This window comes from Canis aureus, chromosome 30 (genome assembly GCF_053574225.1).
Source record: "Canis aureus isolate CA01 chromosome 30, VMU_Caureus_v.1.0, whole genome shotgun sequence".
Taxonomy (NCBI): Eukaryota; Metazoa; Chordata; class Mammalia; order Carnivora; family Canidae; genus Canis; species Canis aureus.
Window position 1 is genome coordinate 43,844,079 of NC_135640.1, and position 12,213 is coordinate 43,856,291.

Consider the following 12,213-nt stretch of genomic DNA (forward strand, 5'->3'; position numbering starts at 1 on the left):
ATAAGTGACAGGTTTCCATCCTCTTGAGCAAGTGCAGCTCTGTGTTGGGGCAGGTGAGGAAGGGGCTTGGCATCAGGCCTGCTCTTTCCAGCCAAGGTTCCATCTAGAACCCCCCCACCTCCACCCCGGGCCCTCCCTGCAGCGGTGACTCCAGGGCCGGGGAGAGGGGGCGAGAGCCTGCTGGTCACTGTGCTACCCCGTACAGGTGCCCAGAACTTGAGGGCGGGTGGTCCTGAGTGGTCCTCAGGGGCATGTGTGCTCCTACCCTGACCTCAGACAGAGACTTGCTCTCTGAAAGATTGTTGCCTGAAGAAAGTGATCCTCCCACATCTTAACCAGAACATTTAATGGGCACAGGGAACGCGCGGGGTTTGCCATCCCGACCCCTCCCCGAAGATGCTAGGAGGGAATCTCCTAATGCCTGTGCCGGCGTCCTGGGGGCTAAAGGGCTGTGATGCCGAGTCCCGCTGGATTGTTGTCCTGGCTGGTGGGTTGCTGGGTGGGGGTTGGGTCCCTCTCCCTCCCTGGGTGTTGGTGGTCTTTTTCCCAGTGTCCTCCACAGTGGTGCAGTATTTCCTGTGGTCTGTTTCTTCGGGAAACGGTGGCATGGCTCCCGTGCTTTGGCCCTGCTGGTGTGGAGTGCCTGTTGGCGTCTGGGTTTCCCCTATATTCATCCACTCTTTGTGGTTGACATTTGCGGAGTTAGCCTCCCTAGTCAAACCTGGTTACCCCCAGGGCTGCAGCTTCCTTTCTAGCTGTCAGTGGTCTGCATCACCCCCTCTTTCCCCTAGAAGGGGAATCATGGTGTAAATGTGATTAAAGTACTTCAGAAACCTTGCAATGTGTGATAGCTTGGAATTTGCAGGGGATGCTTCTTTTTAAAGGTTTTGGAGTTAAATTTGTTTCAAGAAAGAAAGTTAATTCAGAAATAGTCTCTATAACTTGAAAGTACAAATTTAGGGCTGTGCCATGCATGCCCCGTTTTCTGATGCTGGTGATTAAGGGGGCTCCAGGACCTGCGGAGTGGTTCTGTAAGCTGGAGCCTGACTCCTGTGTGTCATCACAGTGAAAATACTGGAGTATGAGGTAAGAGCTCAGCGTTGACTCTTTTCCTCCTCGCTCAAGGAGGGTGCCCCGGTCCCTGCAGAGGTTGAGGCCCAGCGTCCAGCCCTCCTGGCCGAGCTGCGACAGGAGACAGGGAAACAGCAGCTCCACTGTCAGGAGGAGCCTGAGGTGCTCGAGTGCCCGTCAGAACCGTTCCTGGAGCAGCAAATCCTACAGCCAAAGGTACTGGGATTAAGAGTGGTCTGTCTTATTGCTGTGTTTTGTCATCTGCAAAGTGAATGAGGAATTTTATTCTAAACTAATGGTGATATGCAAAGTTAAAATAGTTGGTGTTAGAGTTTTCTAGGCAACATTTCCATTCATTTCTTTTCTATTTAAATTGGGTGGTTAGCATACCTTTTCTGCTAAGAAGTTGTCATCAAATATTTTAAATCTGAGAAAGTTTGAGTCTTACTGCCTTGCTCTGATGACTCAGCAGCAGCTACATGAAGGTTTTTCTTGCTTTAAGTAGTCTGTTTTCATGGAAGAATGTGCAGGATGAGTGAACACTGCACACCCTCTCTTATGATTTTTTTTTTAAGATTTTATTTATTTATTCATGACAGACACGCAGAGAGGGAGAGAGGCAGAGACACAGGCAGAGGAAGAGCAGGCTCCATGCAGGGAGCCTGAGGTGAGACTCGATCCCGGGACTCCAGGTCACGCCCTGGGCTGAAGGCGGCACTAAACCGCTGAGCCACCCAGGGATCCCCATCTTATGATGATTTTTAATGTAGCTTTATTTTGTTTTTGTTTTTTTTTTAAAAACAACTTTATTAAGATATATTTTAGATACTTTTATATTGAATATTAGATATTTATATATAAGATATAATTTAAGACATATTAAGGCATATCATAAAAATTATTTTTAAGTATGCATTTCGGTTTTAGTATATTCACCAAGTTGTGCAACTATAACTCCTGTCTACTTCCAGAACACTTACATCACCACAAAAAGAAACCCCCACCCTGTTAGCTGCCTTTCCCATCCCCCAGCCCCTGGCAACCACTAATCTTTCTGTTAGTTTGCCTTTTCTGGATGTTATAGATGTGGGATCATACAGTATGTACCTATTTGCCTTTGGTTCCTTTCACTGAGCACAATGTTTTCTACATTTATAGATATTGTAGTGTGTATCAGTACTTGCTGTTTGGTTTTTATGTATCATTTATCTCTTTTGTTTTTCTAATTTTCCATTACTGCTTTCTTTTCATTTGAATGTCCTTGATATTTATTTTGCTATATATTTTTTTGATTTATTAGTGCCTGCCCAGGGGATTATAATGAACACTTTATAACGGTACAGCTCAGATTAATACCATCTTAAATTTAATAGTTTGTAAATCTATTCTCCTATGTAGCTTCATCCCCTTCTCTGTCCTTTGTGTTAATATTATACAAACCACATTTACATATAATTTATGCTCATTGATTTTTTTTCAAAATCACGTAGAAGAAAAAAACAATGACCAAAACTGTTTATTTTGACTTTCACTTTACTGGTTTAGTCACTTTTACCGCGTTCTTGGTTTCTTCATGTGGATTCAAATTCAGGTCTAGTGTCCTTTCACTTTAGCCTTTCAGTATCTTTTCAGGGCAGGCCTGTTAGTAATGAATTCTCTCAGTTTTCACTCATCTGGGAATGTTTTAACTTCTCCTTCATTTTGTAAAGATAGTTTCCTGGACATAGAATTCTTGGTTCAGTCTTTTTTTTTCCCCAGCACTGAATTTTTACCACCCTACTGCTTTTTGGCCTCCATGGTTTCTGAAAAGTAAGCTAGCCATTAATTTTATGTTGAGGATAGCTGCTTTCAAGCTTCTTTTTCTTAGTCTTTCACAGTTTAATTGGGATGTGTCTTGGTGTGGATCTCTTGAGTTTATCCTATCTGGGGCTAATTGGGCTTCTTGTGTTTATATATTAATATTTTCTCATCAAAGTTGTGGGTTTTGGCCGTTATCTTTTTTTTTTTTTCTTAAAGATTTTATTTATTTATGAGAGACAGAGAGAGAGAGAGGCAGAGACACAGGCAAAGGGAGAAGCAGGCTCCATGCAGAGAGCCCGAGTCCCGACTCTGGGACCCCAGGGGTCACGACCTGGGAGTCACGCCCTGGGAGTTATGCCCTGGGCCCTGGGCCGAAGGTGGCGCTAAACCGGCTGAGCCACCAAGGCTCCACCCCCCTTTTTGTTTTTGGCCATTATATCTTCAAAGAGTCTTCCTACCCTGTTCCTTTCTCCTCTCCCCCATTATGGGTATGTTGGTCTTTGAGGGTGTCCCGCAGGCCTTTGAAGCTCTGTTTACTTTCCTTTAAAAAAGAAAAAGATTTTATTTATTTATTTAGAGAGCACTTGGGCAGGGGGAGGGGCAGAGGGAGAGATAATCTTTGAATCACGACCTGAGCTGAAATCAAGAGTCCGACATTTAACTGACTGAGCCACCCAGGAGCCTATTTAATTTATTCTTTGTTTTTATTCTCCAGACTGAATAATCTTGTTTGATTGATTTTTTTTTAATAATCTTGTTTGATCTGTCTTCATATTTGCTGATTCTTCTACCCATTCATATTTACCATTGAGTCTCTCAATTAATTTTTCATTCATTGTACTTTTCAGCTCCAGAATCTCTCTTTAGTTCCATTTTATTTGCTTATTTTATTTTACTTTTTATTTTTTTTTTAATTTTTATTTATTTATGATAGTCACAGAGAGAGAGAGAGAGAGAGGCAGAGACACAGGCAGAGGGAGAAGCAGGCTCCATGCACCGGGAGCCCGATGTGGGATTCGATCCTGGGTCTCCAGGATCGCGCCCTGGGCCAAAGGCAGGCGCCAAACCGCTGCGCCACTCAGAGATCCCGTAGTTCCATTTTATAATCTCTTTCTTTATTGAGGGGCTCTGGTTGGGTCATGCTTTCAGTGCTCTGGCAGGCGGTTTACTCTGCCTTAGCTTTTATTTATTTATTTATTTATTTATTTATTTATTTATTTATTTATTTATTTTTTATTATAGTCACACACAGAGAGAGAGAGAGAGAGAGAGAGGCAGAGACACAGGCAGAGGGAGAAGCAGGCTCCATGCAGGGAGCCCGACGATGCAGGACTCGATCCCGGGACTCCAGGATCGCTCCCTGGGCCAAAAGCAGGCGCCAAACCGCTGAGCCACCCAGGGATCCCCTGGTTTTATTTTTTTTTTAAAGCTTATTTCATTAATATACTTAAAAAAAAAGATTTTATTTATTTATTCATTCAGAGAGAGAGAGAGGCAGAGACATAGGCAGAGGGAGTAGCAGGCTCCCTGCAGGGGGAGCCCCATGTGGGACTCAATCTCGAATCTCCAGGATCACGCCCTGGACTGAAGGGGGCGCTAAACCGCTGAGCCACCCAGGCTGCCCTCATTAACATGAAGACTCCTAACTCTGGGAAACGAACTAGGGATGGTAGAAGGGGAGGAGGGCGGGGGGTGGGGGTGGCACTGAGGTAGGCACTTGACGGGATGAGCACTGGGTGTTGTTCTGTATGTTGGCAAATTGAACACCAGTAAAAAAAAGTAATTTATTATTAAAAAATATATATACTTTAATTTGTTAGGTGAACCTTCTGCAAAAAAACACTATTATTTAGGAAGAAATAGGGTTTATGTTTAAAATCAAAGGAACTTCGGTATCTTGGATTCTGATGGTCATGATATCCTGGTGATGGGTAATTGCTTAATGTGACCTTTTGGAAAGGTTGAAAGCTGTCTTAGTTATGTTTTGTATGAGAAGCACATTTGATATACATGTTCACCGTGGGTAGTGGCTTTGTCCCTTTTGATCACTGCTTTTGGCACAGTATGGACTCAAAAAATTTGTTGAGTGAACTATATATTAGCAAATAGAGAAATAGAACAACTTAATTTTTAGAGCTTAATGGCATTTTTGTTGTTTTTAATTAATGTGCTTTTATATAGGGTGAATTTGAAAGTGAAAAGAAAGTTGCTTTGCATGAAAAGGAGATACATGGACTTGAGTGTGCGCAAGCACAGTCCCTTTACCAAAAAGAGAAAGAATCCTTGTTTCTGCAGCTGCAGGAGAAGAATAACCAAATTCTGCAGGTATGTGGAAAGTATCTTTTCTTTGTTATTACTTTGTGTGTGTGTGGTAAAATATGCATAACAAAATTTACCATTTTAATCATTTTTAAGGGTACAGTTCAGTGGCATTAACCCCATCCACACAGTTGTGCGACTGTCACCACTGCTTCTAGAACTGTTCATCATCACAAGTAGAAACTCTGCCCCCATTACACACTAGCTCCCCATTTCCCTTTCCTCCAGCCCTGGAACCTACTCTACTACTTTGTGTCTCTAGGAATTTGACCACTTTTGGGCCCTCCTGTAAGTGGGATCATACAACATTTATTCTGTCTGGTTTATTCCACTCAGCATCATGTCTGTGGGGTCTGTCCATGTAAGGCAAATCAAAGTTTCTTGTTTTTTTTTTTATGGCTGAATAATATTGTTACATTTAGATACCACATTGTATTTATCTCTTCATCTTTATCTGTTGAAGGACCTTTAGATGGTTGTTTTCACCTTTTGACTAATCTGAATAATGTTACTCCGTGTACGAGTATCTGTTGCAGTCCCTGCTGTCACTTCGGGGGTGTACCTATCTAGGAACAGGATTGCCAGGTCAGATGGTGATGCTGTGTATGTCTTGAGGAGCTGCCATACTGTCTTCACAGCGGCTGCCCCTTATGTTCTTGCCAGCCGTGCACAGCGTTCCAGTTTCTCCACATCCTTGCCAGCACTTATTTTCCGTTTTCTGTTTATGATCGCCATCCTAGCGGGTGTGAGGTGAGACCTCATCGTGGTTTTAATGTGCATTTCCCTGATGATCAGTGATGTTGAGCATCTTTTCATGAGCTAATTGGCCATTTGTATGTCTTTGAAGAAATGTCTGTTCAAGTCCTTTGACAGTTTTTGAATAGGATTGGGTTTTGTTGTTGAGTTGTTCATTATTTCCTTTGTGAGTAGAGGTGTGTATTGATACTTTTTTTTTTTTTTCTTTTGACTGGGCTCCACACACACAACGTGGAGCTTAAACTCATGACCTTGAGATCAAGGGGCAGATGCTCTACCAGCTGAGATGACCAGGCTCCCCTACTTACACTATTTTTTGAGATAGTCCTACAATGTAGACCTTTCTGGATCGTAATAGTACTGGTTTCTTTTTCTGACCTTATCATTGTTTTCTGCTGGTCTCCTTTCAGCCTATCAATAACCAGTGTTGTGGTTGTGATGTGATATTGGGGTGATGTGGGGTCTGGGAGCAAACAGTTGAGAAAGAATTCTTGAGATGTCTTAGGTGCAAAAAAAGGTGGTTTTATTAAAGCACAGGGATGGGGCTTGTGAACAGAAAGAGCTGCCCTGGGTTCATGAGGAGGGAGGGATTAGTTAGTCAGGATTAGGGATAGAGCGATTAGGGATAGAGCAAGTCTCAGGAATTTAGAAACCAGGCTTCCAGGACTTTGCTGTGAAGATACGGTTATTTCATGAGACCCTTTAGATGTTTATCAGTGGGCCAGACGTTTGAAGGATGATTGCCAACACACATCTTGGGGGGTAGAGATAAAGGAAGTCTCTGGAGGGATTTCTATATGTTAAAGGAGATTTACAGGTTCCTGGGGGTTGCTTTTTGCCTCCAACAGAGTATTAACCTTAAGGCAGTTGAATTCCTAGAAGGTCACTGCCTGCCTCAAGGATTTGTCAATGGCTGCATGTTGTACGGAGACTTGATTGTTTCTACATCTTTTGCCTTTGTTCTCCACATCTTGTGGTTCTTATTATGACTACAAGATACTCTTTAGCAATAACCATCAGGAAACTTTGAAAAAATAAAAGTTTATTAAAGCCCTGGAGGCTACACCTTGTCGCTGGGTACACCTAGCCAGGTGTGATTGTGAGCCTGGGCTTCTGCTTTTACTGGGGTTGAGTGTGAGGGCCTCTGGTTTTGTGCGCTCACTACTGGTGAGTTTCATTAAGAGAAAAAACTCAGCCAGGCAAATTTGCAGGTCCGATTGGCTTTGTGAAGTGATCTGTGAATCAGGAGCAGCCCATCCAGCAAGCACAGGGATGTTCTCAGGAGCTGTACAGGTGGGAGGTTTCCAGCAAGCCCATCTTTCCCTGGGGGAAGGGCAGGGTGATCTTTTCATGCAGATCCCTCATCTTCCGTGGGGGGCGGAGGAGAGGAGAGGGCCCTGAGGGACAGGTTACCTCCTCCCTGCCAACCAGAAAATTCCAGATTGAGTAGCTTAAAGTGTTTTCACTCCTGGGGAGGTTGGAACTGCTGTGACCTCTGGGTCTGTTGTCCTGGGGGCAAGTGACTTTGACCTGATTTTGTAGTGGTGTTGCTGGGGTCTGTGGCCCTTGGTGCACAAAGGTGGTTTTATTAAAGCCAGGGGGCGGGGTGGGGGACAGGACCTGAGGGCAGGAAGAGCGGCTGCCCTGGGCTTGTGAGGAGACTGGCTAGATACTTGGGGGTTGGAGGAAGTAAAGGACGTTCCCACAGGACCTTAGTCGGCTAAAGAAGACTCTCCGGTTACTGGAGGCCTTGCTCTTTTCAAACCAAGGTTGTTTTCCCTTCTAGCAAGACATTGGGATTCAGACAGTTGGGAGCTTCCTGGAGGATATATTGTGCTCCCCTCAAGTACTTGTCAATGGGCTGCAGATTAGAAGGACATTTAACTTACCTGCATTTCTTTCTGCCTCTGTTCCCACATCACCACCACCTTGGGCCTGTGGCTTCCTTTGTAACAATTTAAAACATAAGAGCAGAATTTTGTTTATTTATCTACATATCTACTTTTAAATTTATTTATTTTTAAAGATTTTAAGTATTATCTACAACCAGCGTGGGGCTTGAACCTACAACCCTGCGATCAAGAGTCGCGTGCCCTACCAACTGAGGCAGCCAGGTGCCCCTGAGAGCAGGAATATAAAGCATGGAGACGAAAGAAAACAAATGGACCAGAGATCAGTTATTTAAATCAACTAAGATCCGTAGAGCAAGGGAGCCGGGTGAGAGGGAGGCTGGCGATGTGCGTCTAGAGTGAGCCCCCTTGGAAGTGGGTGCCTCCATCGTGAGGGCTCGAGGCAGGCTCTCCCAGTACAAAGGAGGAGAAAAACCACTGGGATCCTTGTGCACCATCACTGGATTTGGACTTCCCAGATTGGAGACATAGCTGACTTGTCTTTGTGTGCCAGGCACTTTGTGAGGTACATTCCAGAGCTTTCTTACTGCTGTAGGGTTCTGTCTTGCTCACGGAATGGATCCCTCAGGACACTGAGGCCCAGGAGAGGTTCCCTTAATTTGCTAACAATCCAGTGGCTCCCAAGCAGCAGAGCCAGTTTGGTTTTAAATACTGCGCCTGGGTGTGTGGCTTACCCTCCACCAGCCTCAGGTGGTGTGTGTCTGTGGAGGGCAGTCACCTGCTGGGGGGCGGGGGGGGGGGGGGGGCTTGTTTCTGGCAGCAGAAGCCCCTCCCAAGCTCCAGGCTGAAGAGCAAGGGGCACCAGTGCTGAGGCAGGAAACAGTTCCGCAAGGAAGAAAGGACCTTTCTAAGTGTTTTTTCTTTTTCTATTTTTAAAGATTTTATTTGTTTGACAGAGAGAGAGGATGAACAGGGGGAGGGGCAGAGGGAGAGGGAGCAGCAGACTCCCCGCTGAGCAGGGAGCCCCACACGGGGCTCGGTCCCAGGTCCCCGAGATCATGACCTGAGTCCAAGGCAGATGCTTCACTGACTGAGCCCCCCTCCCAGGTGACCCTAAAAGTGTTTTTTCAATTTTTCTTCAACTACCAGGTGTTTCTGCCAAGACACACTATATGCATTCCTAAAAAACTCATTCCGTAAAAAAATACTAAAAATAACCCAGGTCATGGGAAAGTAGGGTTAAAGATCATTCAAATCCTATACCGTTTTGTATCTCAAGAGTCCTACTACAAGTATTAGCACAGGTAAAGAGAAATGGTAAATTCCGGATTGAGCAGTTACAGATTTACCTTTACAATAGGGGGATGCTGGCTTGATGGTCTCCTGAGTGCAAGGGGGAGGAATGAAGGGCATCAAGAGAGGCGGGGGTGGGGGTGGGGGTGGGGGGCTCAGGAGTGAACTTGCTGCTGGGGGCTGCGGGGTGCGGGGAGGAGGCTGCTCCCTGCTGCCCAAGTCCCGCTCCTGCCGTGAGCCCGCGCTCACCCGCGCTCACTGCTTGTGTGCTATGACCAGGCAGTGTCCCAGGGAGAGGGACAATGATCGCTAGGCACACCAGACTCTATTAAGAAATTGTTTTTGTTGTAAATATTTCTATAAGCTTTTTTGAAATGTACGTGCTCAGTTAAAATAATGCTGTGCAGTAAGGAAGAGCGTCCTACTGATGTAGTTTTGGAACCTAGGTGGTTTTGTGGGGGGAGATCTGGAGCTGATGACCAAGAAGGAATTCTTGAGATGTCTTTGCAAATGGTGGTTTTATTAAAGCACAAGGACAGGACCTGTGGGCAGGAAGGGCTGCTGCCCCAGGGTGGTGAGGGCTGGCTCTTCATACACTGTGGAGTCGGAGTCGGGGTAAGTAAGGGGAAGGGAGATTTTCAAAAGAACTTTTGTCTAAGGAGGACCGACCTACAAGGTCCTGGACGCCTTGCCATTGTCGGGTTAAGGTTGCTTTTCCCTCTGGTAAAGCATCAACATGCAGACAGTTGGGAGCTTCCTGGAGGAAGGTCGCACCCGCATCCCACCCGCATCCCACCCGGGACGGGGTGGGGGCTGGCAGGGTGTCGGCTTGTGCTGTGTCCACTTCCCTTCCTTCAGCAGGAGGGAGCAGGATGGGCAGAGGGGAAAGTGTGTGTCCCACACACTCGGAGGGTGGACTCCGCCACCGTGGTGGCCTGTACGGCTGGCCCTCGGCTTGATGCTGGGAGGCCGGCAGGCGTCTGCCGTCCCTCCACACCCCACCAGCTGGGGCTACGCCGCGCCTGGAGCAGTCTGGGCACCAGCTCAGGTGCTGGCGGCATTTGGGCTCACGGCTCTTCTCTTTTGTTTGTTTTTGGTCATCATTTGCCATCTTAGTCTGACGGAACCAGTGGTTTATAGAATCTGTATTTTTTTTTTTTTAAAGATTTTATTTGAGAGAGAGTACATGGTGGGGAGGAGGCAGAGGGAGAAGCAGACTCCCCGCTGAGCAGGGGGCCTGACACAGGGCTGATCCCAGGACCCTGAGGTCATGACCTGAGCCAAGCTGTGCTTCTGATGGAGCCCCCCCCCCCCACCGTCCCCGGGCACCCCCTTTGGCTCTTTTTTCAAGGAGACAGGTGTAGGTGATCTTCAGTTGCCTAGAAACTAATACTCTGAATGAACATAAAAGAGATTTTGAGTGTTTTGTGAGAATAGTCTCTGGTGAATTTGCCCCTGACCCTGGCGCCTGGGCTCCTGGGATGTTCGCATATCCCGGGTCTGGAGGCGGTGGGTGATGGGGGGCTGTTAGTAATCTTCACCTTCAATCGCTGTATTTTGCCGTGTTTTTGTTACCTGGGATGACGAGTGTTTGTTACAGAAGTTTATTCCTCACGGAATTGTTTTAAACAGAGCTATGACAATTTTTCCTCAACAGCTGAAGGAACAGATTTTATCCCTAAGTCACGAGGTGGAAGAGCGCCGCCGCGACCTGGAGCAGCTGCAGCAGAGGCGCGAGAGGGAGAACCAGGAGGGCACGAATCTCATCTCGATGCTGAAGTCCGATGCTGACCTGTCTGACCGCGAAAGGTCGGTCGCTCGCTCCCCTGTGCCCGCCGCCCCCGCGCCCTCTCCCGCGTGAGCGCACCGCGGTACCTGGCGGGATGCGACCCCCGGCCCTGTCCCTCTTCTCATTCAAAAAGACATCAAGAAGAGTACTGAGCACCAAGTACAGGACGTCATTGGAGAACAGTGGGGCTGAAGGCGGGTGGTTTCTCCTCGGCCGGGCCTGCCGGCCTCTCAGTGGCTGGGCTGTTGAGAGGCAGAGGAAACCTTCCTCCTGCGGGGTGGCCCGGTAGTACCTGGACCCGGTGTCCCTCTCCTGGAAGGTCTGCACTTGGAGGGCCTTGGGCCCCCGCCCCCCTGCTGCCCTCCTGACTCATTCTGATTGAGGTTTTCTTTTATTTATTCTTACACTTCCCCCTTTTGATGAAGATCCTTCCCTGAAAGCATTGCTGACAGAGTCAGGTGTTTCACGTCTATTGGTTTTACCCCTCGGTGCCAGGAGGACCTTTCCTGCATCCTGCCCCGCGTCAGGGGAGTCTGGCTAGAGGGCTTGAGCCAACTCAAGTGCTTACGTTTGTAATAGTTCCTTCTTTTTCCTCTCCAGTGCCCTGGCTCTTTGCAGTGGCAGAAGCTGGAAGTTTTCTGGATTTGTTTTGTTGCCTTCACTTGTCAGATTTGAAAGTTGAGGATTTTAGCAGTTTTTTAGGTGACCCATGTAGGATGTGAGCAGCTGGCTTGCTGTAGTAATTAAATATGGAGTGTGGGCAGTTTCCCATTCTGTCCTAGTCTTGTTAACTAAAAGAGAAAGTTCCTGGTTCAGCCTGTAAAACAAACAAACAAAAAAAGACCATATCGGCATCTAGACGAAAGACTAGAATGGTCACAAAAAGACCATTTGGAGTCCATTGTAATGGTCAGTGAACAGATTTATTGGGCGTTTGTGTATAGGCATGTTTTGGGTTTTTTTTTTTTTTTTTTTAAGAGTTGTAGTTTATTTATTTTTTTAATTTTTTTTTTTATTTTTTTTATTTATGATAGTCACAGAGAGAGAGAGAGAGAGGCAGAGACACAGGCAGAGAGAGAAGCAGGCTCCATGCACCGGGAGCCCGACGTGGGATTCGATCCCGGGTCTCCAGGATCGCGCCCTGGGCCAAAGGCAGGCGCCAAACCGCTGCGCCACCCAGGGATCCCTTGTTTTGGGTTTTTTAAAAGATTTTATTTATTAGAGAGAGACAAGGCGGGGAGGGGCAGAGGGAGAGGCAGGCTCCCCGCTGAGCAGGGAAGGAGGGGGGAGCTGGAACCCAGGACCCCCGAGGCTTTGAGGTGAAGGCCAACGGTT

At 46.7% G+C, this 12,213-nt stretch overlaps 1 protein-coding gene across 8 annotated transcripts in view; it reads left to right on the plus strand.

The window, feature by feature from the left end:
* The window catches only part of PCNT (pericentrin), a 101,593-nt gene that overhangs the window by 39,931 nt on the left and 49,449 nt on the right, over nt 1–12,213 (plus strand). For all 8 annotated transcript variants that reach the window (XM_077879488.1, XM_077879484.1, XM_077879489.1 and 5 more), the window contains exons 15-17: nt 1,126–1,287; nt 5,053–5,196; nt 10,747–10,898. In XM_077879488.1, coding sequence (XP_077735614.1) covers nt 1,126–1,287; nt 5,053–5,196; nt 10,747–10,898 — 458 coding nt within the window. The remainder of the gene's footprint in view (nt 1–1,125; nt 1,288–5,052; nt 5,197–10,746; nt 10,899–12,213) is intronic.